Below are 27,524 nucleotides of genomic sequence, written 5' to 3' on the forward strand. Positions count from 1 at the left end.
GGCCCTCTGATATTTGTTCACTATAGGTTCTGGCTCATGTGGACTGCCAGCCCGTTACCGCCAGCCTCAAAACCTGGCTAACTAGGGCCTGACAACAGCTCTTGTGTGACAACAGCTCTTGTGTCTCTGAGGTTTTGAACAGCCACAAAATTAATCTGTGTGCACTGGAATGTACACAGGAGTGTGGATACCACCTGTCCGTGCAGTTTGCTTTCAGTGGGGTAGATCCAGTTTTAGCTACTCTGTTTTAGCTACTCACCTGCATCTGGACCCTCTGTTCCTATTTTGCTGCTCTGGAATTCAACATCTCTGTGTTTGGGACCACAACACACACTTCTGGACTGGCAGCCATCTCCCATGCCTGGAGGAAGCTCTTCAGGATCCAACTCAAAGGATGTACTTTCAGAAGTACATGTGAAATGACAACCCAACCCATATTCTAGCACAGCTTTGAATAAAATACTTCATGAAGCATGAGTGATGCTTGCCTGACATTTAACATTTAAAACAACTAGGATTTTAAGAAATAAATATGCATTGCAAAACTAAAAGAGCCCTCTTTGCTCTCAAGACTCCGTATGTGTGTTCTTCCTAAAAGTATTTGGTCATTAATGATGTCACTGGATTTCTAAGTGTACAATTGGTTTTTTCCAGAGCCAGCAACAACATGGAATTAACTGCAAGGCCAGTTAACTCGATCCTGAATCTTCCAAGGTTTTCTATGCCAGCGAAAAGAGGAACTGCCATTACACAATCAACATCCTGCTTAAGAAAGTACAATCCAGCCTCCCTCCCGCCGCTTCTTCTCCAGCGTTCTGTAGCAATTGAGCAGCGAGCTGCCATTTGACAGGGGTTGTGCACATGTGTCCTTGTAAACTTCCGACAAACAGACCAACTTCTGCAGAAAGAGAGGCCTTCTGGGAAGCAGGAACTTTCTCTCTCTCTCCCCGCTACCCAGCAAAACAACAACAGCTGCCTTTCAGTAGCGATGGAGAAAGACCTGCTTATGGGGTGAGTTGTTATTTAACAAAAACAATTTTGTTCTACTAAATAAAGCCATATGTGATACATTTTTTTAAAAAAATAAATGTTGAAAACAAATCCGACAGTAACGGCAACAGATGAGGAGGTAAAGAGGACTCATCATTTCCAGTACATTAGTTGGCACTGATAAAATACAATTCACAGTGTATTTCTTAATAGAGTTGCAAGTGGAACCCTATGCCAGATTTTTCTTTTTCTTTTTTACCCATATGCTGGAAATGCTTTTGCTTCCCGGTATAACAGTCTGTTCTGTTCTATTTTCTGTCGATTTGTTTTGTTTTTTCATCATCTGTTACATAGGACAGAGCAAATCCGTGGGAAATGAAACAAAATGCTACAGTCTGGAGTCCTCCTGTTCAGGAATCCAAACACTCCAGACACCCCTTTCCTTTTTTTTATGTCCCTTCTTACCCCCTTCCCCAAGTCAGCGTTCTGTGGCCACTGAGCATGCTCAGTCCTTCCTGGACTGGGAGGGTGTTTCCTCGCTCAAGATTTTTTTGTATGTTCAGCCAGCAGATACCTCTCCCTCATATGTGTAGATGGTGTGATTTTGGCTACATAAGAACCACATTTGGGGGATTTGTGATCACTGGTGGTATATATGATAGTATTCAAGCTAAGAATATGGCTTTCGATTTCTCTTTTTATTAAGGGAAATTTTTTAGCTAACTCAAATATTCAGCGGTGGTTCAGATAAGCAGCAGGTGAATTGGGCAACATGCTCCCATACTTAGACAGCAGGTGGGGGAATATTGTGGCTGAATGACCCTCCATAGAAAAAAACCAGACCACCTGCATGTAGAGAACTCGATGTCAGACAGAAGGGTTTTAGCCTAGCCTTCTCTCTTAGGCCTCAACGGCACTATATATTGTAAACAGTATCATAGTGCTTTAAGCAGCCATGACTCCTCTCAAAGAATCCTGGGAACTGTAGTTTACTACAGGTTGTTGGGAGTTGTTAGGAGACCCCCCCCATTCCCTTCACTGTGCTACGATTCCCTGAGTTCCCTGAAAAGTGGGGTCAGCTGTTAAACTGCTCTGTGAATTGTAGTTCTGCCTGGTAGCCCTAACCCCTAGCCTCTGCCCTTGATTGTAACATCTGCGTGGGAAACGGTCTGTGTATTCATATACAGTGGTACCTCAGGTTAAGAACTTAATTCGTTCTGGAGGTTCGTTCTTAACCTGAAACTGTTCTTAACCTGAGGTACCACTTTAGCTAATGGGGCCTCCTGCTGCAGCCACACGATTTCTGTTCTCATCCTGAAGCAAAGTTCTTAACCCGTGGTACTATTTCTGGGTTAGCGGAGTCTGTAACCTGAAGTGTCTGTAACCCGGGGTACCACTGTACAGTCAAACCTCAGTTGTTGAACACAATCCATTCCAGAAGCCCCTTAGGCTTCCAAAGTATTTGACAGCCAAGGCATGGCTTCCAATTGGCTGCAAGAGCTTCTTGCACTCAAGTGGCAGCTGTGTTGGATGTTCAGTTTCCAAAAAATGTTCGGAAACTGGAACACTTACTTCTGGGTTTTCGGCGTCCGGGAGCCGAAACGTACGATAACAGAGGCGTCCGGGAACCAAGGTTTGACTGTTACCTGAAAGCATATTGGCTCCTGCAGGATCCAGATTACACCTTCAGAGACTCCCCTTTTGGGTGCAGGTGCACAGGCTTCTGGGTAGAAGTTGTGAGAAGGTTGGGCTGGGTGTGGGGATAGGGCTACAGATGAAACTCTGTCTCCCCCCAGCCCTCCCCAGCTCTCTACCCAGGTTGACCATCTGCACAGGCTCAGGAAGTCAGTAATGATTTGTGGTACAATAAGCAATTGTGTTTCTTCACTATGGAAAAATCCATGCCTCCTTATCTGTACATTCAAGGCGTACAGCGCCGTCAGTCACAGGACAGGAATATCCCAAAGGTGCCCTGTCAGTCTGGCATGCTTAACTGCCCTACCTTATAGCCTTGGGGAACAGCTGACTGTCACGTTGAGTCAGAAAGATCCAACTCTTTTAAAAGAAGTTAAGCGACGTTCTTTTGTTTGCCTTCTTTCAAACAGAGACGGAAATTGTGCAAGTTATGGAAGTGACGGTTCCAAAGATTGCACAAGGTAAGGCAAACCTAGAGTTAGCCAGCCCTAGGCTGAGATAAGATCTGAAAACAGTTTCCAAGCAAAATCTACAAGATGGGCAGGGTATTTACAGTCTCCGAGTTTCTTGTTGTGCAAAACAGATGAGAGAAGAGGCTGGTGGCAGTGCAGCCGACATACACGTATACATTGTATAGGAAAATCACTGAACTTTGTTTGACTTGGGGCACAAGTGGCCGTGAATGGCTGCTGGTGCTTGTTTAATTTCCCCAGGATTTCAGACAGGGGAAATTCCTTTCCTTCACTGGATATGTCTGGGGCAGAAGAAACTTCATGCAAAATCTACCACAGAGCTATAGCCCAAATATATATATAATAATAATTTTTAAAATGCTATTCTTAATTTCATTTATATCTCAGTAGCTATGTTTTATATTTTTAACATGATTGTTCTATACTGTTAAAGGTAAAGGACCCCTGACAATTAAGTACAGTCACAGAGGACTCTGGGGTTGCGGCACTCATCTCGCTTTACTGGCCAAGGGAGCCGGCGTTTGTCGGCAGGCAGTTTTTCCGGGTCATGTGGCCAGCATGACTAAGCCACTTCTGGCGAACCAGAGCAGCGCACGGAAACGGCGTTTACCTTCCCGCCGGAGTGGCACCTATTTATCTACTTGCACTTTGACATGCTTTCGAACTGCTAGGGACCGAGCAACGGGAGCTCACCCTGTTGCAGGGATTCGAACCGCTGACCTTCTGATCGGCAAGTCCTAGGCTCTGTGGTTTAACCCACAGCGCCACCCGCGTCCCTTCTATAATGTCAGCTGGCACTTTTCAGAACAACTTCCTCCTTCCAGCATTTTCCCCACCCCCAATTTCTATGCCTCTCTCCTAGACAAAATATCAGTGATAGAAATGGCATCCCAACAAACAGAAAAGCTCCAATATTGCTTAATTAGATTTGGCTTTTTTTTTTACTATTGCTGCCAAATATTATTTTCTAAGAATACAAAAACATTGAATCCATATGCTACTCCATGGTAGTATAGCGCTGAGCATGTTAGTGCAACTTGGTTTGTTTGTTGGACTAACTACAGCTAGAATATGCTACACTTTTCTGAGTTTGGATATAATGCCTGCATATAGACCATACATTTAAAATACATGACCTCAAGGATCCTAGAAAATGTAGATTGCCCCCCATGGAGCTAAAACTCTTAGCACTCTTAACCAACTACAGTTCCCAATATTTTTGGGGTGTGTGCGTGTGATTTAAATCTGCTTTAAATGTATAGTGTACGTGCTGCCAATGAGAAACAGCAGTATAGTGGTACCTTTGGTTGTGTACAGGATCCATTCCAGAGGCCTGTTTGCAACATGAAAAGAGCGCAACCCGCAGCAGCGCTTCTGCGCACATGTGGGTTGCAATTCACTGCTTCTGCGCATGATGTCATTTTGTGTTTCTGCGCATGCGCGAGCGCCAAAACCCAGAAGTAACCCTTTCCGGTAGTTCCAGGTCACCACAGGACGTAACCTGAAAGAACGTAATATGAATCAAACGTAACATGAGGTATGACTGTATATTCAAAATGGAAAGTAGACATTTTCAATCTTGCTCCCTAATGCACAGTGAGGAGGGAGGTTCACTACCACACATTCTTGTGGCAGAAAACCATAGTTTCTAGTCATATGTGAATTGGGACAGACTTTTCCTGTGAAAATCTGACAATTTAAGCACATTCCCTCTGAGAGTTGAAATACATTCATACCTTCAAAATGAGATTCTCACCATTTTGTCTGTCTGCTCTCAGAACAAAATATTTGGATGCCTGTGCTATTGCAGAAATGCCCCCTGTTTGCTGTGGATGATGAACAGAAAGCTCCACCTATATTTTCTCAAGCACTTCCTCTAATGCTCTAACCACGTGTGTTGTGAAATGCCACATACTTAATCGGTTCTCCTCCAGAAAGTTCCACTGACACATTCCTCCTCAAGCGTTGCACCTTACAAAGCTGTTAAAAGGAGTTGCTGCTCAAATATTTACTCATCCTCTGACGCTGTGAAAGATACTTTGGCCATAGCAGCAATCGGCCTACTCACACTCTCTGGGCTAATGCCTTAGGCTTCTTTGGAAACAAGAGTTTTATTCGAGGAATCTTCCATGCGCAGAACAGAGCGTTTGAGAGGCAGCTGGAACAGAAAAGGCATGCCTGGTATGTGAGACAGAGGAGCTTAAATCCAAACATCTTCTTTTCTTTAGGAATTGTTTAGAGCAAAATTCAGCAGTGGTATCTACTAGCGTGCTGGAGTTAGACTTCAGAGTTGTTCTGGAGTGCCGCTGGTAAACGGTTCCACACAAATAGGGTGGGAGACTCAGAGCTGATTAAGACTGGACCTTCCATTTGAAATCAAAGTAAGGAAACGAAAACAAAACCGAGAGAGCTGGGGATATTCATCCAGCGCTCCTTCTAGCAACAGCAGCTTGTGCAAAACAAAAAAAAAGGATGTACTAACTGGTGTGAACTAGACAGGCACTGAAATAAAGGAAAGAAGCATCAACTCCATAACACGTCCAGAAGCTTATGTAAGTAAGAATAACATTCTCTAGCATGTTTCCTTTTCTTCTGTATGTTTTGAGCTTCACAAATAAGTCCCCCCTCACAGAGGCCTTGAAAAAGTAAGTCAAACCTGGCGTTTCTGTATGTAAACTGTGTGTGAGAGAGAGGGGAGGGAGAGATTTTATTTACTAACAACACAATCCTTTATGTCTACTCAGGAATAAGTCTCATTCAGTTCAGTGGGGCTTGATGCCAAATAAGTGTGTATATGATTGCAGCCAAACAAATTAGGGTTCGGCATAAGCTGACTAAAATGGAATCATGACTTTGATTCAGGGAGCTGACAGTATGTTCCATTTGATTAAAATAGAAAATCTTCACATCACACCAATATCTGTATATTATTTTCCAAAAATGAGTGGTGTTCGGACTTATGCATCAATTGAAACAACTGCCTCTGACTTCATTTTAACCTCTCCCATTCTGTTCCAGTATGTTCTATGGACTATCTAATCCATATCTATCTTCTGATCAATCTCTTGATTGTTCAGCACAGGAATTTAATAACTGTGTTCACAGTCAGGATCAATCCCAGGGCTTTTTCAGGGGGAACTCACAGGAACTCAGTTCTGGCACCTCTCAGGTGGGTTCCATTGCCATTCTAAGAGAATGAGGGAGGTGTTCATGGTGAATTCCAGCACCTCTTTTTCTAGAAAAATAGCATTGTTGTTACCTGTGGTTGGTGTTCAAAAAGATTGCAGGCGTTCCCAAGGCTGCATGACTTAAGAAAGTGTATGGTGCTGAACAAAGTTTAGTAATTGACTTGGCAGGCTCTATTTTTTCATTGTTCCATTTCAATAACACTGTCCATTTAAAATAATTCTAATAGAGGTTTTTTTCCTGAACCTTTTCATCCTCACGAATTATTTGGCTCCATTTTACAAATTGACAATTGACAGATAAAAAGGGATTTTCTTGTAGATGGTTGATTTGACAGTCCGTTTTCGAGATCCAAGTCCAAAACATCACCTGTTGGAAAACACTGGACTTACAAAGCCAGTAGTAATCATCTTTGCACTGTGTTTATCACATGCACTTAAGAAGGGAGACGAGTTCTTGAAATGTTGGGCCCTACAGATGATATTTACAGGTGCATTCAGGATGATTTGTGCTCATGATGCTATTGGGGCGGTCACACACACTCCTGTATCCAAGCTAATTTTTGCCTTCAAAATTTTCAGAACAGTCTCATGGTATGAATAGCAATCCACGCATGGTCAGTAGCTTCCAGCAAAGATCCCAAAACTTTTAACACCAGAAACATTTCATAGCAACGTGCCAAGCTGAAGTTGCTTCTTCATGATGCAGCCATTCCCACATACTTCCTGTTGATGCTTTTTGTGTGTGTGTGTGGAACTGAACACAGCTTAAGCGCGGCCATCAGAGCCTGAGCATTAAAAATGCAAGAGCAATAGTGTGGTGTTGGCATGGTGCCATAGTGCAAATAGCCCACTCTCTTTTGCTGCTTGGCTTGCGTCAGGAGCATAAAGAAGAAGCTTTGTGGCTGGCTGAGCCTGTTAAGGTTTTGTTTTGCAGTAAGGGGAAGTAGGTATGTGTGTGTGAGTGTGTGTGTGTGTATCAGTGGGGGTACAGAAGCAACTGAGGAGTGGGGAACAGGTAGCTCTTTCCCTCTATCTCTCCCTCCTCCGTACCCTCCGTCATCTTTGTCCAGCTGCTGGGGGCAGAGAGGGAGGCATCAAAAACTGGATTTCCTGCTGCAGGCAAAGGAGAAGAGCAGCAGCACATCTGCCACCGATGGAGGACTGTACAAAAGAGCAGGGTGGCAAGGCATCAAAGCACAACTAACCTCTATTGTTGAAAATAAGAGGAAGGATGGCAATAACAATTTGAAAGGAACCAAAGGAAGCTAGTGCACACTCCACGATGTGGAAGTACTGAAGAACAATTATTTAATGGGAGGAGCAGCAGATGTCCAGGACCAAACCATCACAAACCCAGACTTTAGAACTCCTTCCCTAGAGAAGCTAGACTGGCTCCCTCCTTGCTGAAGATGCCTTTGTGCTAATGGGCTTTGGGGAACTGACTGCTTTTAATGAACGGGCTAGTGCTGTGCTGTTTTTACTGTAATCATTTGTTATACACACACACACACACACACACACATAACCAATACAAATGATTACAGTACACACACACACACACACACACACACACACACACACACACACATATATATATATGTTTGTTTTAATGATGGGTTTTTCCTATGTTTTTAGCAGTTCTTATTTTTATCTCTAAGGTGCCTCGAGTCCCATCAGAGAAAAAGCCAGGGTATAAATACATAAGTTAATAATAATAATAATAACAACTTGCAAAAAGAAACCCATCTGGAGGAACCTTCTGTGAATTGCCCTGTTCTGTATCATCTTTCTGTGTTTTAGGTGCATCTTGTAATTCATCTCTCTGGGAAGGAGTCTCTGCCCCTCCTTGTGAGATGATGGACAACAGCCCTGAGGATGAAAAGGAAACCGTTGCAGATGCTGGTGAGTTGACATTTACATGAGTCCAAGCTATTAGAGGTTTCCTTCAAAAGATGGAAGTCTTGTCCAAATGGAGAGAACAAAAAGGAACACAAACTTTGGCAAAAGAAAAGAAAAGTGCAAGCAGACAGTAAGAGATACTGAAAAAGAATTTGAGGACTATATTGCTAAAAAATATTAAGGCTGACAAAAAAGCAATTATTTAAATATATTAGCAAGAGACCATCTAGGGAGATGGTTAGACCCTTGGATGACAAGGGAATCAAAGGAATGCCAAAGGAGAATAAGGAGATTGCGGAGAAGCTGAATTAAGTATTTGCACCTGTCTTCACAATGGAAGATATGGGGCAAATCCCAGTGCCTGAACTAACTTTTGCAGGAGAGGAGTCTGAGGAACTGAGGCTGATAATGGTGATGAGAGAGGAAGTTCTAGGCCTAATAAACAAAATAAGAACTGACAAATCACCAGGTCTGCACTCACAATCAATATATTTAGGAGCAAAACAACCAAAAGCTAGTTGATTGTTTACAGTTGCTGACAAAGACAAAGGGGATGATGACATCCTCTTGGGGCGCTGTCTGCTCTAGTGTTCTGTGGTCCATCTTGAATCATTATCTCCTTAACACCACTCTACTCCTGAAGTTGCTTTATTGGAAGCCACTACAGAAAAAGCACTCCCGCCAACTGTGCCTTGGAAAGCAATAGCACATGTCTGGTTGGGGGGTGGGCACTGATCTTACTGGACAGGGAAATTCTCATGAAAAAAATACAGTCTTTCAAGTAGTTTGGCCCGAGCTGCTTCAAACTTTTAAGGTAATAACTAGCACCTCAAGTTGCACCTAGGAAACAAATTAATTGGAAAGGACAGACATTACAAATATATCTTTTTTATTCCATTGCAGAGAACCGGTCCATTTCTGATATACCTGCTCACATGTCCTGTGAAGAATATGAGGGACTCCCTCCATATCTAAGAGAGGGAAAGTAAGACATTTCTTTAATCATTGTTTCTGGGTGTTGTTACGAGTGATTGTTAAAACTATTGGGTGGAATCTTGACTGGAAAAGTCCTGGAGAGCTTCAGCCAACCAGTGTAGACCAGGGATAATCAATGTGGTGCTTCTAGATTTTGTTGGACTACAACTCTGACCATTAGCCCATACTGATTGGTGCTGATGGGAGTTGCAGTTTAACAACACCTGAAAGGCACCTCTGGTGTAAAGGTAAAGGTAAAGGACCCCTGGACGGTTAAGTCCAGTCAAAGGCAACTATGGGGTTGCAGCTCTTATCTCGCTTTCAGGCTGAGGGAGCCAGTGTTTGTCCACAGACAGCTTTCTGGGTCATGTGGCCAGCATGAATAAACCACTTCTGGCGCAACGCAACATTGTGATGGAAGCCAGAGCACACGGAAATGCCATTTACCTTCCCGCTGCAGCGGTACCTATTTATCTACTTGCACTGGCATGCTTTTGAACTGCTAAGTTGGCAGGAGCTGGGACAGAGCAATGGGAGCTCACCCCGTCACAGGGATTCAAACCACCAACCTTCTGATCGGCAAGCCCATGAGGGACAATACTGAGCTAGATAGACCAATGCCCTCACAGCAATCACTATTGAAAAGGGTTGACTATGTGTTACCACCTTCATGTTGCTATTATTTTTACCTGCCCTTCACCCTAAGGTCCGGAGGTGGGTTCACAACATTAAAACACAATATTATAAACAGTTTAAAACATCTTACAATCGCAGAAATAATGTGGGCCTCAAAATACACATCCTAAGTGTCCAAAGCAGCCCTTGAAGTTGTTCCAATTTTGTTAACGTTCAGGCATTTTTAAGGCTATAAATTCCAAGTATAAAGTTATCTAGCAAGTACTACAAACTGAAACATGTCTTGATTTCCTTTCCCAGTGTCCTCTTTGCTTCTGAGCAAGATGTTAAAGAAGCCTTCCTACAGTACGCAGCCAGTAAGCGTTGCTATAGCACAGCCCCTGCAAAGCAAATGAAAGTCCAGAATCTCACTCCTCTCAACATATACAGAGTATGTATCATAGTAGTATAAACCGAAGTGACCGTTCCTGAAAATCAGGCTTTGTGAGCTTCAAGCCAGAGGTTTAGCTTAGCTGCTCTCAGGCTTTTCCCTAGGAGCCACTCAGGTCAAGATAATTGAACGTTCAGGTTCCCCAAAATCACACCACTTTGCATTTCCCTGTGTTTTCGGTATGCCCCATGACTGTCAGGTATAGGAAATGTTCTTGGAAAAAAGCAGGTATCTTTTCAGTTGGGAACCAATAGTTAATTCTTAAAGAGGGATTTGCTGGCACGAGAAGTCTATGCAATGGCTGTGTTCTAGCTACCTGTTGGAGGCAGTTTGTCTCTGAATGCCAGTTCCTGGGAACAAGTGGGGAGAAGACAGCTGTTGCACTCAGGTCCTGTTTTGGGGCTTCCCATAGGTATCTGGCTGACCATGATGAGAACAAGATGTTGGACTAGGTGGGGCATTAGCTTGATCTGGCAGGTCTCTTCTTATGTTCTTATGCATTCTTAAAAACCTTTACTCCTCATTGTGAAAATGCCAGAGTACGCATATAAGAGTCAGTGGTGGTGCGAGAGTTATTTCCAAAAGATGTGGTTATTACTTAAAAATAAAAAAAATAGAGCCACACTTTTGACTTAGTTGTTATGTTGAAATTATAACTAATTCTGAGAATGAAAATGTAAGTAGTATCTAAATCAATAATAATAATAATAATAATAATAATAATAATAATAATAATAATTTATTTGTACCCCGCTCGTCTGTTTTGGTTTCCCCAGCCACTCTGGGTGACTTCCAACAACTCAGGAGAGCCAAGGCACGTGTCTTGAAATCCCTTCTCCTTAATTTTGTGGGTACAAGCTACAGTTGCACAGTATGTTAATGGTTTGCTTTCTGGTGTAGGGACCCAAGTAGTGGCATGTCAGCTTGCGGTGGGACTTGGCATGGATGAATTCTGTCAGTTTTTATTTCTGTCCGTCTCTCATTTTTCCAAACTCAAATTCAGTTTGCCACATTCCCATATTAGTTTGCAATTTATTCATTTAAATATCCTCATGGAAATTCTCCAGCATTTTGCCTAATTATACCTATTTCTGTAGGCCATTTTGCATAAAACAATGCTTGTTTAAATGTATGTTATTCCACCTATATATACATTTTAAAATGCACACTTTCTTGTTGCGAATGCATTTTCGGTACACATTTTTGTGTTGGAGAACTGCATTGCAAAATTTGGAGAATTTCAAAGAATAGTTCCATATTTGTTTCTGGGAGTGCAGGTTAGGTAGGTTGTGTTAAAATGAGAAGGGAAGAAGGTCACATTTCTTTCCATCTCTAGGGAGGGACTGGAGAGGGACAACAGCTTAGCAGCAAAAGGTCCCAGTAAAAAAAAAGAAAAAGTAGCAGGTAGAATTCAATATTTGCAAATCCCTATAGAAAATGATCTGATCGCACCTTTCGTGTGGAATGGAATTTCCCTTATCTATTCTTCAAATGTTGTAGCACAGTTCATGCCATATGCATGGATACAGAATTAACTCCCACTGACTTCTGCAAGACTTACTTGCAAGTCACCATGTATAAGATTGCAGCCTAAATGTATCAAAATATATTATTTAAATGCATAGGTTTTTTTTTGAGGAGATAAATATTTTTAAATGTAGTATGCATTTAAATATATCTATGTATACTGGGAAAAAATGCATATTTTGGGGGGAAATTCTTTTTAAATTCCCCCCTCCAAAAATAATAATAATGCAGAAGTGGAATAGAAGAGGATTATGAATAAAAATATGCAAAAGCAATAGGGACCAGAAATAGATAGCTTAATCCATTCCTAGCTGCTAGTAGACAGCTTGGGTTAGGACTAGGTCAGGGGTCTGCAACCTTTAAGACAAAAAGAGCCACTTGGACCCGTTTCTGAAGAAAAAACAACAACTGGGAGCCACAAAACCATTGCAACATTTAAAACAAATATATCTCCGGAGCCACGATCTGACAGCGGGCGGGAAGGTGACGTCCGGACGGTGCGTGACTAACGCACGCACCGCCCCCATGCGACGTCACAGCCAGTACAGCACCCGCCACAGTGAGGAGTGTCAGGGCACACAATGCGCCTCCTCCCCTCGCTAGTATCCGCCCCGGAGCCGGAGCAAAGATGTAAAAGAGCCACATGCGGCTCCGGAGCCGCGGGTTGCAGACCCCTGGACAGTACATAGGCCTCTTTCATTCTGTGCATGCTTAGAGGCATTATTTCACAAAGTCTGGGGCTTAGGCTCAGTGCTGAAAATAGATTCTGGCTGTGAGCACTTGTGCAGTTTAAGTACAGGCCAAGCACCATCTCTAGACCTTTCCCCCTTTTGCCAAAATATAAAATTGTCACAAGTTTGACTGTGTGAACTGCTGTGTGTGCAGGCTTTCAACCAGATAACTGAATGGGTGGTGAGAGAATTTAACAAAAGAACATTAATATTCATGCATGGTTGGAAATCTCTCCATGCTGCCTTGAGAAGGTGACACCCTTCAGTTCATGAAGAGAAACGCTTGTTGCTGTTTGAATCCAAAGAGAAGAGTTGGGCGTTTGAAGCTGAAGTGTGCTGGACTGGAGAAAGCCCAGGATGGTCTCCATACGATCGTTTTCTGGGAATCTAATGCAGAACAAGTATTTTTATAGGACCCTTTCTGCTTCTATAAACACTTTCTTTTCTTTTTCAAATTACTTCTCATACAAAATGGTTGTTGTTAAAGGATGAGCTGTGGGTTGACAAGGCAAAGCTCAATAATTTACACCGCTGCTCTTAATTCCAGATGTGTTGTAGTTATTTAACGGTGAAGGGAAGTATTTGCACAAACTCAGAAGTTGGTCTAATCCCTTCACGTACTCTAGGGTTGAATCTTTAAATATATGAAGAACAGAGCTGCACCCTGTTGAGCTCAATTGAGAAGCCAGCTCTCCATGCAACACTTCTCATTTGCAGGTTTCATTTCTTAAAAAGAACCATTTCAAGTCCACTTCCACATACCCTTACGTTATCATTTTGATAGGTTTTTTTTCCCCCTCCTCCTGTCCTCAGTATCGTCTGGAGACTTTCACGGAAATGAGAGACACCCACATGGCCAGTGAGCTTTATGATGGTGAGTCACACATGAAAAAGAAGATTGCTAGGCCAGGCTTTCTACTCTCCGAGCGATTGCCACCTCATCTCTTTCCAGCTACCAAACAGGGCCAGATTGAGTTTTCTTCTCTCAGAGAGATTGGCACCTCATACTTTTCCAGCTTCCAAATTAAGCTTCCTTCTCTGGTAGTTTGTTACTGTGTACCTTTCCAGCTACCAAATAAAGAGGGGCATCGTGATTAGCACATGGAAGTTTCTGGAAAGACCTGTGCTCAAATTCCCCTCAGCAATGTAGGTGAATTGGGTGAACCTGGGCCCATTGTTCTTTCCTTTGTCCTAATTTGAAGGTCGTTTTATATTTTGTGCCCTGAGCTCCTAGAGGGAAGTCTGCAATTAAGTAAAGCTAACATAATTACTACACATCTTCCAATTTAGAAAGCAGGTTGCTCTTTTCTTTCTATTTCCAGCAGAAGTTGTGAGGTTGTGGGCAGCTGCTGACAGGAGTCATATTTCCTCATATACAACCAGTTTTAATGAAATTAGCTTACTTTGAGCTCAGGGTGTGAAGGATTTAGACATCCTTCCTTTCAGGAAAACAAAGACTGCTCATATTCCTCTTTGGAGGGGAGCAAATTATTTAATGCAGCAGAAGAATAATTAACATTGTACTATCTCACGCTATTCAGAGGAGACTGAAAAGTACAGGCTCCTTAGTTCCCATTGTGATTCTTGAGCTCTTCATAGGTTTTCCACAGAACAGGACTTCCGATTCAGCCATTCTCTGCTCTCTAAAGACACAGAAGGAAACAGTACCCAACAGTGTAGTCCAAAGGCCTCCCATACCTCTCAAAATATTTATTTAATTATTTGGTTATAATTTTAATTTAAATCCTGCTTTTCTACACATAGGCAGTGTGTTGTTACAACAACGACAATAAGAATATGATAAAACACCAACAATTGTAATTTTTTTTTTATAAAAAAAAGCTGATAAAAATATCAAGTGTGAAAGCAGTCAACACCAAACATCAAATGCATAATAAAAAGAGCATTTAAAAATAATAATCGTATTGAGACCAGAGAATAGGGAGTTTTGGGTTACTTTTCATACAGCTCTATTATTTAGAGCTGTTGACTCAAAATATCTGAAGGCAACACAGTCCCTTCGCTACATTCCTCTGCCTTAATTTCTTTAGAGAAGGAAGTTCCTCAGTGGAAGTTTGTTATATGGCAATGAGAGAGAGTGCCTTTTTGTGGTAGTACCATGCTCCCCATAGGAGTACCACTGGTGTCAATATTGAAATCCTTCAGGTGCCAGATTAAAATCTATGCTTTTTAAAGTTTTGCACTGGTGGTTATTAGTCTGCTCTGCTATTGCTGTTGCCATAATATGTTTATATTGTATTTGTTTTATTGTACTGTCTTGTTTTGTTTTATGCCTCTGTATACCATTCTGGTATCTGTATAGATCAGCCTTCCCCTTTTTGTTTCCCTCCAGATATTTTGGATTCCAACTCTCATCATCCCTTACCATTGGCTGTGCTAGCTGGGGTTGATAGGAACTGGAGTCCAACAAGATCTGAAGGGTACAAGGTTGGGAGACGCTAGCATACGTGAAAAATGGGTTTAAAGGTGTTGTTCAGCCATGACATCTATCGGCCCTAGCAAGCTTTGACAGTGGTCAAGGATGATTTGCATTGTAGTTCATCAATAACTGGAGGTCACCATGTTGGTTTCTCCTGCTCTAGGGCCTCTCAAGGGAGAAAACCATAATATTTACTTGTACTATTGTATTGTACTGCTGAAAAACATTTAACCAGCACCGATGATTCAGGGAAGCTGCTGTTCTGGTTGAAAAATCCCAGAATATCTACCACCTTTGAGACAAACATTAGTAATGGCAGGTCATTTGTCAACCTGTCATTTTGCCATTGAAGGTGGGGTACATCATTCTTACTAATTTTATGGTGGCTTCTGTTCTTCCAGGTGGATTTGTAGACTCCTTTGCTGTTGGAATACCACCTCTCCCATGGGATATAACAGTGGATGAACCTCCTTTGTTTACGGACTGTGAAATGCATATTCCAGTGCCCCATTCGTACTCAGTTGAGGTAAGAAAACAACAAGCCATTGGCTGCTCTACACAGGAGTTCAGTGGAGTTTACAATGCAACCCTGTGCATGTTTCCTCCGAAGTAAGGCCCACCGTGTTCAATAGGGCTTATTTCTGTGAGTCTCCCTAAAAGGCAGGCAGCAAATAGAACAAGATGGAGAAGAATGCATGGTATTACGGCCTTGTTGACATTTTCCACCAGGGGAGACCTGAGGCGTTTCTGCTCTGGAGGTGAAATGTCCTGCTGCCGTCCTCTGTGATGTGAGGGTGCAAATTCTGTAAGGCCTTTTCCCTGACTGCGTGTAGAGTCTCCCCTGCTGGGCAGGGGGCATCCTTTTCAGATCCTGACTCCCACCCAAGCAGTGGTGCTTCCCATCAGCTCCTCCATTCAGGTGACAGGAGGGGAGGTGTTCCACAGAGCTTTCCCACTAGTCTCTCTCTGTCCCTAGAGGCTGGGGAAACCAGCGGTGAAGCTGAGCAGTGGAGCAGTCCCCCTTGTGGGGTGACGCCTGAGGTGGCTGCCTCACCCTGCCTCATGGGCGGGCCGGCTCTGCTTTCTGCCTTGCTGGTTCTTCAAGACTAAAGCCATGTATGCAATCAGTAGTTGAACTGAAGTCAGGTTTCCTGATCTATTCACCTTGAACTGTTGGGTCAGGGCCCACTACTGGGTCAGAACTTACTGAAATTACAGCAGCACCGTAGAAAATAGATCATAAAAAGTAAAATAAAATAGAATTGAGAAATTCAAAGTGCTTTGGCTTAACTTAGCACAAGTTGCACCCCTTCTGAAACCAGTTACTTTAAATACTCTGAAACAAACAGCGTCCCCCAGCCTGGTATTAATTGCTTCTTCCCGCAGTTTATGATCTTGGCAGAGAGCATTGTTTTTACTGCGAGATAATATATTAGTGGAGAAAGTTGTTGGTGTATTTTTTTTAACGCATGGGGATTTGGCAGGGAGTATTTCCCCCCCTTTGGTTTATATAGTCTGGTGTGTGTATTTCATTTCAAATGGGCAAGTTGCCATGAAAAACTGATTTGTATCCACCCAGAAGAACAAAGCATGGATATTTTTTTACATAGGCTGTGTGGTTTCTTTTAAAGCGGGCGCAAAAACAAAAAACAAAACTATTTAGGTGGTCTCTCCATGCTAAAATCCAATAGTCTAGGTACATCCTCTAAGTGAGCTGTAAGTCCAACTGATATAAATGTATCTTAAGTTGGTGCTGAAGTGCAAATCTACCATTTAATTTCAACGGAAAGTAAGTGAGTGCTCAGTAACATTATGTGAATGACATCTTATGCCTCACTTCAATAGGTTTCTCCATGCTGAAGAAACTGGAAATATTTGAGCACTTGATTCAGTCTGAACCATGTCCTGCCACTCTCATTGCTCCTAACAATTGCTTTTATTATAGCATTGCTGGTCCATGTCATTTCTTTTAATGTGGAAAGTGGAAACCAAAGGTTGATATCAAGAAACAGAAGTGCCAGATTTAAGTCAGAGCAGACTACTGCAACCTGCTTTGGGGGTTCTCCCCCTTTTATTACACCTTTAAATAAAGCCACCTATAGGATGTCTTGCTAAAACGAGATCATAACATTGAACAAGTTGACTGTAGTTTAGGGATTTCTATCATGAGAAGAGAAAAGATTTTGGGTTGATTCAAGCATAGACTTTTTCATAGATAGTAGAATATATAGAGGGAGACTACTCCTCCCTGTCTACTTTCCCCACACTTCCGCATTGCAGATGTTTCGTTTTGCTGTTTTGCTTTACTTATGCACTTGTTTTTCATCCTGTGTTTTATTCTGTGAACCGCGCTGAGATCATATGATGAAGGGCAGCTTAAATGAATGAATGAATAAGTTTCCCAAATCATTTTCAGTTATACTGCATTCCTTGCTTTGATTTCAGGACTGTCCAAACTGCAAAAGACGTGGTGAAACTATGTGTCAGCCTTGTAAAGGAACTGGCAAGGTATTGTATGATGGAAACATTGCCGAATTCTTTTCTGAAATTTCTGGGAGTTTTTTTTGCAATTGATATTTACTTTCGATTCAAAACGTAAAAGAGCTGTTTTTTATTTAAATTATATGAATAATGTACTTGCTGGAAACCACAGGAAATGAGAGTTTTCTCATGCTCTGGTCCTGCTTTGGGTTTCCCAAAGGCATCTGGTCTTCCACTCTCAGAACAGGATACTAAGCCACTGGTCTGATACAGTAGGCTCTTCTTATGAAACATGCCCAGCTTGGAGAGAGTGGAACCCTGAACAGGAGCACTCACTGGAGGCTACACTGCAACATTTGGTTGCAGGCACACTTGTTGCATTCTGTTTGTAGGTAAAATCACAACCTACTTAATGTGGCAAATGTGCACTCAACTCTCCAAATGGAAAGAGCGAGTTTCAAAGATATACACACATGCATGCCTGATTATTTTGTTTTGTCCTTTAATGTAGAAAAAGTGTTCGGCTTGTGGTGGGACTGGTTCACAGGAGGACAGCCATATCTGCTCGTGGTGCGCAGGTTCAGGAAAGAATCGGTAAGTAAATAAGTGGTAAGTTACACCACTTGTATCAGGGGCGTGTGTGGCGCTGTGGGTTAAACCACAAAGCCTAGGGCTTGCTGATCAGAAGGTCAGCGGTTCGAATCCCCTTGACGGGGTGAGCTCCCATTGCTTGGTCCCTGCTCCTGCCAACTTAGCAGTTCAAAAGCACATCCAAGTGCAAGTAGATAAATAGGTACCGCTCCAGCGGGAAGGTAAACAGTGTTTCGGTGCTCTGCTCTGGTCCGCCAGAAGCGGCTTAGTCATGCTGGCCACATGACCCGGAAGCTGTACGCCAGCTCCCTTGGCCAATAAAGCAAGATGAGTGCCGCAACCCCAGTCGGTCATGACTGGACCTAATGGTCAGGGGTCCCTTTACCTTTCCCTTTACACCACTTGTAGTAAGTTGCATGGCAGGAGATTATTGAGTTGGCTCCCCCCCCCCCGTTATTTCAGCAAGGGGAATTTGTGATCAATTGTGATTTTTTTTGGGGGGGGACATGCAGTGTTCTCAGCACTCTCTGCCTCATTCACCTCCCCTGTGATCATCTGTATCAACGTGCCCATTGGTCCATAGTAACGATGAAATTGTTAAAAACTATTCAACTTAGAAAAATCTAGCCATATGCAGAGTAAAGAATTATATTGCTTCTAAATGTTAAGTATGTGCGCATTTTCTATTTCCCATTTTTGTGTGTGTCTGTTTTCCCACCTTCCTCTTCCGCAGTTGCTTCAATTGCCGTGGCAATGGCTGGCTGAAGTGTTACCGTTGCAATGGAAGCGGTGTCTTGCTATTTCATACCGAACTTACGATAACTTGGTAAGTTGAAAAGCCAAAGGAAGAAGAGTTCCATGAAGGTGTGCTCTTGCCACAACCCTTGAACATTTTCGAGTGATCCCTTGGCATGGTATTAGCAGAGATCATCACCGAGTACTAGGAATCTTTACAGCGGCTTTACAGTGGTGCCTCGCAAGACGAAATTAATTCGTTCCGCGAGTTTTGTCGTCTTGCGATTTTTTTCGTCTTGCGAAGCACGGTGTCGGAAAAGTTTTGGAAAAGCTTCAAAAATCACCAAAGTCTTTAAAAACCTCAAAAAAGGCTACCACACCGCGTGCTATGAGTTGCTCCTCGAAGTCAAGTCGCAACTGTATTAACGGTTTTAAGAAAAAGGAGACAAACTTGCAAGACGTTTCCATCTTGCGAAGCAAGCCCATAGGGAAAATCGTCTTGCGAAGCAGCTCAAAAAACAAAAAAACCTTTCATTTTGTGAGTTTTCCGTCTTGCGGGGCATTCGTCTTGCGAGGTACCACTGTATATGGAATCTGGCCATTACTCTATCTAGTTCAGTATTGTCTGCTTTGACTTTCAGTGGCTCTCCGGGGTTTCAAACACAGGTTTCTCCTTGAGATGCCAGGGATTGACCCTGATGCCTTCTGCATGCAAGGCAGCTGCACTACCACACCCCTACTTTCTGCAGCTTTTGCTATATTAAGCTTTATGCTAGGAATGCCCAGTGTACATCAACAGAGAACATCAATTGACACTTCTTTCCTTTTTTCACCATGCAGACTGCTGGACTTGAAATCCAAGAAAGTTACTTGACTGTTTTGTTGTTATTTTTTTATTAGCATCTTGCTAGGATTTTTAAAATTTCCAAGTGGGCTTGCCTAGAAGGGACGGGTCTCTCCATCGCTTGCCCACCAGCCCACTTGGTTTCCCCGCTGGTCTTCCTCTACAGCCAGCAGGGGAGGGAAGTGGGCTGGTAGATGAGGAACAGGGAACTCCATCCGTCTTCTGCCAGACCCACAATATTTCCTTGTTGGCCATGGAGCAAGATGCTTCACTTTATCCTAAGCCAGCGTTAAAACCAAGTGGGCTGGATGATCCGTCCCTACTTCAGCTCACTCACCTGCAGGCCCTGCCAGAATTCCAGAGAGGTCCAGGCCACTTTCAGGGCCCCAAACCATAATAAAAACACTAGTTTTTATTGTGGTCCCCCCAAAAAAAATAATAATCAGCTGAGCTAAGAGGACATGTTTATCAATGGTTTAATCTTGTGCTGTGAGAACCTCTCTCCCCCTTTCTCTAACATATATATATTATGTATAAATATATATATATATGTAAAGATGCAGGTTTTGGTGTCTTCGGGTGTCTTCCCGTGTAAGAGTCGGGGTGTCTGTGCGACGTTTCGACGAGGTCTCACTCGTCATCTTCAGGCTGGTGCTTTCGGCTTCTTGTTACTGGAACAGAGCAGAGTCTGGTGTTTGAGTTCCTATAAATACTGTTGAGACCAGACTCTGCTCTGTTCCAGTAACAAGAAGCCGAAAGCACCAGCCTGAAGATGACGAGTGAGACCTCGTCGAAACGTCGCACAGACACCCCGACTCTTACACGGGAAGACACCCGAAGACACCAAAACCTGCATTCCTGTACCCGTGAAAATCTACGAAAGCAAATATGTAAAGATGTATATATATGTAAAAACAGAAATAATAATTTTATAATTGATTTTATTAAACTCTAAAAATGACAAAATCTACATCAGTTAACAATTTTGTGTCTTTTTCCAAATCACAATTCATATTTGCAGCTCTGAGCTGAGTGTGACACATTATGGTCTGAGGTTCATAAAAAAAAACCTGTGCATCAAATGCCAAAAAATAGTGTTGCCAGAATTTTTTAGCTCCCCCCCCCCTCCTGGCTCGAATGTCTGGGAATTTCTGGACGTATGGCAGCCCTACCAAAAGATTAACTAGTGTATAAATCTGAGGCTCTCTTTGTGTTTAAGGCCCAGGGGAAATGGCCCTTATGCTACCATCTTCTGATTGGCCCTGCTCACTTGCATCTAATTTCTTGTCTAGAGACCAGACAAATAGTTAAATACGAGGCTATTCTAGTGGTCCATGAATTTTTCCCATAGCAATGCTAGTAGAGCCAACAAAAAAACCTCCAAATGACCGAGCAACCAAGTCACACACAGACCAGTCTCTCCCCCCCCCTCCACTTTCATCTCACCTCATCATAAATCACTGGAGCCAAAATTCCTTGCTAAGCAAAACACATTTTCCGAGTCATCCAAAAGCAATGTGGGAAATTGTGGTATCAGGATACAAGCAAAGCCTTCATTCAGATTGCAGTTATACACAATTACCTAGAACTAAGTTTCACTGAAATCAATCAGTGGGAAGACATGCAGGTTTGCTGTATTAATTTATCTTTTCAGTGCTGTCTAGGAGCTGGATGTTGTGAGGTCAGCACTGTTACGCTTTGCCCAGCCTACTTTGTCCTTGAACGTGTGCCTGAAAAAGAAAGCAAATATGTCTTCTTCGTTTCTGTTTTCTCAACAGGAAGAACAATGTTTTAGAACATGTAGCAGACAAGAATTCTGGCTTCCCAGTTCACCATTTGCAAGAAGTGACTGGGAAAGAAATTGTTAGTGATGAAGGTTCCTTGGTAAGCCACATTCAACCAAATAGCCTGGGGACATGGGTGCTGTTTTTCTTTTGTGGGGTGTGGATATACTCGGGATGGGGGATAAATTCAATTCAGTTCACATTTAAACTTACCTAATTCACACTTTCTGAAATAATCTGTGAACTAAAACACAGCCCTCCTTCAAAACCTTCACTTCTCTAAATGTTGCAGTGCAGTTCTATAGCCACATAATGGAGGTGCTATAGTGTATATAGTAAACATAGGGATGTGGGTGGCACTGTGGTCTAAACTACAGAGCTTCTTGGGCTCGTTGATCGGAAGCTTGGCAGTTGGAATCCCTGAGACGTTCGAAAGCGTGCCAGTGCAAGTAGATAAATAGGTACCGCTGCGACGGGAAGGTAAACTGCGTTTCTGTGGGCTCTGGCACTCGTCCTCCGTGCGCCAGTAGCGGTTTAGTCATGCTGGCCACATGACCCGGAAAACTGTCTGTGGACAAACGCCAGCTCCCTCAGCCTGAAAGCGAGATGCGTGCCGCAACTCCATAGTCGCCTTTGACTGGACTTAACCATCCTTTACCTTTTTACCATACCAAACATAATGCATAAACATTTTTTGAAAGTTAGGTCATTCAGGTTATGGAAACACTTTAAATAGGAGCTTAAATATAAGCTCCAGGTAAGCAGTTAAATGTGTGTTTATCAAAACTATAAGGTGAGAAGGATTTGTTTTTTTAATAGGAAATATTGATGGGAATTTCCTATGTTGCTAATTTTTTGTTGTTGTCCCATGCAAAGGAAGAGTATTTGGGTTGGTTTTGGTGTTTATATGCCCTATACTCAGGGGTTTTTCCCCCAGCCAGCACTTGCCAGAACTCGGTTCCAGCACCTCTCGCATGGATTCTGGCACCTCTCATGTGGGTGCCATTGCCATTCTAAAAGAACAAATGAAGTGTTCATGGCCATCTCAGTTCTACTATATGCAGATGATGTGGTACTCCTATTCCAAACAAAAGTGGGCCTAAAAAGATTGATAAGGGCAATCACAGGATACTGCCAGAAAGAACAACTGACTGTGAATTTGAATGCTATATTGAAAGGGAATTTTCAATGTGCATTTTCCTTGGCTCACAATGGCAGGAGAAGCAGCACCTGTTAAATTTCCCACTTATACAGAAGTATTTGGTGCGGCAAAACCCTGTCTTCTATCAGTGGTGGATTTGGGTACGATGGTGCCCTGTACAAAACCAAAATTTGTCCCCCTCCATCCTTGCACTGCCTTCCCAAAGGCAGGGAAGCAAGTCACTGGGCTTTGAGAAGGAAGCACGAGGGGTTGGCAGGGTCCTAGAGCCCTCCTACCTCCTTCCCAAAGCTGGGAAAGCACTAACTATGCTTTGGGAAGGAGACAGGAAGATTCTAGGACTCTATCAGAGCCCAACACCACCTTCCCAAAGCCAAGCGACTCGGGCTTTCAGACGGTGTCCCCTCAGCTCAGCACCCAGTGTGTGTGTACTGCTAGCACAGCTCTAAATCCGCCCTGCTTCTATACTGTATTCCATGCGGACAAGCAAGGAGCATTAAAGAGCCCAAGGCCATTCTTGGGCCAATCATAAAAATTCAAGGAAGGTGCAAAGCAGCGTCGGTGAGGGGTGTGCCACTGGGAAGAGCCCCATGGGTAAGACAGAGAGGCTCTGAGGGCTGACTTTTGACCCCTGGACCCAAGGTTCCTCATCTCTGTCCCAAAACAACAACGCCACCACTTTTTGGCTTTACTTGGGAGTTTAACAACATTTTACAAATGTGAATATAGCCGTGTATTTTATTCGTTCTCTAGGTATTTCCCATAGTTGATTTCCCAGAGCCATTAGTTGAGGACTATTCCCGAGCATTCATTGCGCAACACAATATGCAGTTTACCTCAGAAGGATTGCACAGAGTCCTGAGGCAGGTAGGTGGAAAATGGAATCAATGGATACCTGTAATAAAGGATTAGGGTTTGTTTCTTGTCAGTCACTTGGCATAACTTCTTCTTATTCTTTTTATTCTACTATGTCATTATTATTTATTAAATGTCTTACCCACCCTTCACCAGCAGGTCCCAGGGAGGGGATACAACAATTTAAAAATCAGAACAAGAAATGGTTAAAACGAATTACAGTCGTAGGAATAGAGTGGGTCTTGAAAACACATGTTTCAGAGGCCAGGGTGAAGAGGTGAATCTTCAGCATGCATCAGAAGCTATGCAATGAAGGTGCCAGATACACCTCTGTGAGGAGGGAATTCCACAATCTAGGAGATGCCACACAGAATGCCCTCTCCCAGGTCACACACCCTTACTGAACTTCTGAGGGAGAGATGTAACTTTAACTTAGAGAGGCAGACTCTCAGCAATATTTTTGCTGGCTATACCAGGGCCCAATACTTTTTAGGAAACTTAAAAGGGAAGTTGCATGCTGGTGAACTGTATGGCGACTGCAAATAGGGAACAGTTTTTGTTTTCGTTTATCCTCTGCCTTTGTAAAACAAAAAGGGGGAAATGTTGCAGCATTCGAGGAACTTCAGTAATAGTTGTAAGGTAGATACACGAAATTAGATATATTAAGAATAAGTTTAATTATGATAAAAGTGTGTATTGGCAATAAGTAATATGAAATTGAAATATGGAATATGGAATAGCCAGGAGGTTGGGTCTTTAGTGTTAAGACCAATATATGTTATATTGTTTGCTAAGAAAATTATGTGTCTATTCCTGTGTGTAATTTGGAATTTGTGTTTTTTTCTTTTTTCTTGTTGTATCAATAAAAAATCTTTTAAAAAGGGGGGGGGGGGAGGAAGGGACCTGTGAGAACCAATAGGCAGATATTCCAAAACAAAAGGAAATAGTTTTTCACATAATGCTTTTCTGAAATTCCTTCCTTGTGATGTATGTATCAATAAGGTCAAAATTGTCACGGCCCTGAACAGTTGCACAATAGGCTTGTCAGTGAATGTAATTTCATGTGAAGTCATATGAGTTTTAACGCATCACCACAAGCTGGGGGATGAACAATGGAGTCATTCAATAACTATTCCACAGCATACTAGAACTATGGGTATTACAGTGTTACACAAATGATGACCCTCCAAACTGAAAGGCAGGGCATAAAAGTTCTTCTAAAGAAACAGAGTTGAGCTCAGGTCTGGCAAAGACATTATGCTGCCTGAAGCAAAGGACAAGATGGAACATCCTCCCTGTTTGATGTGTAGAAGCCAATTGTACTGGCAGCTTAATCTTACTACAAAACCAGAAATGGGATGGCATCCTCCACAGCATTTGAAGTAGCCAGCTAATTTAGGTCACTGAGAACAGGCCATGTGGCATACAAACTGTGGCTTCCAACACAGGGGAATGTCTGGTGTTCAGGGGTGCTTAGAAGGAGCAGCCAGGGGACTGCTACCACTGCTGCTCAGCATCTGCCACCTGAAGGAGTTTAATGGTAGGGCCGGCCCTGTTTGCTCTTTGGAGCAGGTGTTTCAGTAAATTATATATCTCTTTTTTTCAGAAACAAACAGTTGAGTTGGTGCCACTCACAAAGGTTGACTATGAATGGAAAGAGAGAGTCTATTCCTTCTACATCTTTGGCAATGAGAATAAAGTATATACCAAAGACTATCCAGCAAAGTGCTGCTGCTCCATCATGTGACACGAGGACAGTTTTGGCGGCATTCAGCAACACAGCTGCTCCCTGTTATTTGTTCTTCACAGCAACTTGCAGATTTTTATTTTATTTTATTTGCTGAAGGACATTTTCTGTATGATATTTAGGGATTCAGCCATAGTTCAGCACAGTCAAAGTTGTTTGTGGGTGCTATTCCTGTACACCGGACATTTGTCTCTAATACATGACTGCATTGGCTGTGCTTTTCAATTAGGGAGATGAAGGAAACTATTTGTTCTAATGTACAAAAGAGGATTCAGTGCATTTGCTTTCTTGTGGTTGTGCATTAGGATGCCTCAAGCTAAGCATCCTGTAAACTTCTTGTGGAAGTATAAGCAGTTCAGAATGAAATATATTCCAGCACTGGGCATCATATTGCACGAATTTCTGCAGTGATTTGCATTCCTCCTCTTAATTAAGAAGGTCAGGTAAGTGAGGGATACATTGGACAGATTTTTCATTTGTCTCCTATACTAGAACAGATCCCCTCTCGCTGCCATTTCAGTATCTGATTGTACAAGTGCCACATTTAGCAAGGTCTATAGCAAGGTCAGAGAAGCTGTGGCCCACCAGGGATTGCTGGATTACAACTCCCACCATCCCTTACCATTGGCCATGCTTGCTTGGAAGTGGTCCAGGAGCTCCTCAAGGATCACAGATTCTCCATGCAGGATCTGAAGGATCATAACTGAAGCCACCATATAGCATGCTCTGATGTTATTGTAAACATAGAATTCAATGAGAAAATATTTTGAAAACTGAGTCTTAGCTGTGATCAAATGCCCCAGTACCTGGTGCTCAACAACCTCTGTATTTAAGTACCAGTATTAAGGCAACTAGCATCTACAGTGGTACCTCGGGTTACATTATGGAATTCTATCTGAAGAAATATCAGGATCACCCCAGAGAAGAATTAGTGTGAGTCTGCAGGATGAAACTTTTTTTTATTTAAGAACACGTCTCAAGTGGTGTAATACATTTAAGCAACCCTTTGGATTTTGTTTCTGTTTTTAAATTAACTTACATCATTGCGTAGAAAATGATTACGTACAAAACTGATCAGATTTGCTGGAATGCTATGCTATAGGGGAATAATGAGCAAGTCTCCTAATGGTGGGTTCCTCCCCTGTCCTAATACTTGCACAAAACAATGTGGTATAGCAGTCAGAATGCTGGACTTAGTCCAAGGAAACCCACGTTGAAATTTCCACTGAACCATGATACTCATTAGTTCACAATGGGTTAATTACTAAGAAAAAAACCCTCTATTATAGCTACATCTGCCAATTTTCTATATAGGTCCTGCTCTTATACATTTAAGGACCTTATGACATACAGATGTTAGTCAAGTGAAGCTACTCCCAGCATGATGTGAAACTAAGTGATGCAGGAAAGCCCTTGTCCACCTGGGACCAAAATATCCCAGAGTATCCATCACCTCCTTATCTTCCTGCTGCTCTGTGAACCAGCCAGAAAAGTCATTCCCTTGTCAGAGGCCTTTCTCCATGTCCTCTTGCCACCTGGGTGGGGGACTTGAATAGAGAAAGCACCTTCTGTGCTGTGGCCCCCAGACCGTGGAAGAGCCTCCCTAGGGAGACATACCTAGAGCCATCCAGATTGTCTGTGAGTTAAATAACATGGCATAGAAAGCCCATTCAGGCCAGCCATTGATGCTTTTAGCTCCATATTGTCTCTTCCCTGACAGCCAGGATGTCAGACAGGAGTCTTTCGTAGCCCTGCCTGGAGACGCCAGGAACCGAACCTGGGACTTTTTGCATGCAAAGTGTGCACTCTACCACCTCTCTTACCATGTTTTTAACTGCTGCTATTTTAATAATTTCACAGTTTTGTCTTATTTGCAATTTTCATTTTAACTTTTGAGTTGCCTTTGAATAGTTTCTGTCAGAGGCCATATATATATATATTTATAATAAATAACATAAATCAAAGTTCTGCCTGCTTAATTTCTTTGGGGATGATGTTATTGGCAAAGAAGCCAGACCAAAATAAAAATGTGTTTATTTAATTGTAGCTCACTGGGATTTGATAATAAATTCCAGTGCCGATGAAATGCTTCAGATCGTGTCCTTGCCCTAGGACCACTTAAGCCTGTCTTAAACAAATAAAGGTCACTAGTCAGTTCTGCAGTATTGTTGTGTCCTGTCACAGTGGTACTACAATGTGAATAAGCATTCAGGGACAGGAATGGAGCTGGATTACAAATAACCTGTGTAAACTACATAGGACTCCACAGCTGCTTTTCCAGCACAGGTTGACAGGGAGAAATGGATGCAGAAGTGGGAAGTTGCATTAGGAGGGACAGAATGAT

The 27,524-nt window shown here is 42.6% G+C and overlaps 1 protein-coding gene across 1 annotated transcript; it reads left to right on the top strand.

The window, feature by feature from the left end:
- Positions 1-830: 830 nt before the first annotated feature.
- LOC309525043 (protein SSUH2 homolog) lies at positions 831-27,144 on the top strand. Its single transcript, XM_082210391.1, is given in 14 exon segments — positions 831-1,011; positions 3,096-3,128; positions 3,130-3,146; positions 8,147-8,248; positions 9,149-9,230; positions 10,157-10,286; positions 13,358-13,418; positions 15,386-15,510; positions 17,430-17,492; positions 17,977-18,059; positions 18,790-18,882; positions 21,414-21,519; positions 23,332-23,445; positions 25,040-27,144. Coding segments are annotated over 14 exon segments (1,173 nt in total). The 5' UTR covers positions 831-988; the 3' UTR covers positions 25,181-27,144.
- Positions 27,145-27,524: the final 380 nt, after the last annotated feature.

The sequence above is a fragment of the Podarcis vaucheri genome, assembly GCF_965113315.1.
Source record: "Podarcis vaucheri genome assembly, chromosome: 2".
Lineage (NCBI taxonomy): Eukaryota > Metazoa > Chordata > Lepidosauria > Squamata > Lacertidae > Podarcis > Podarcis vaucheri.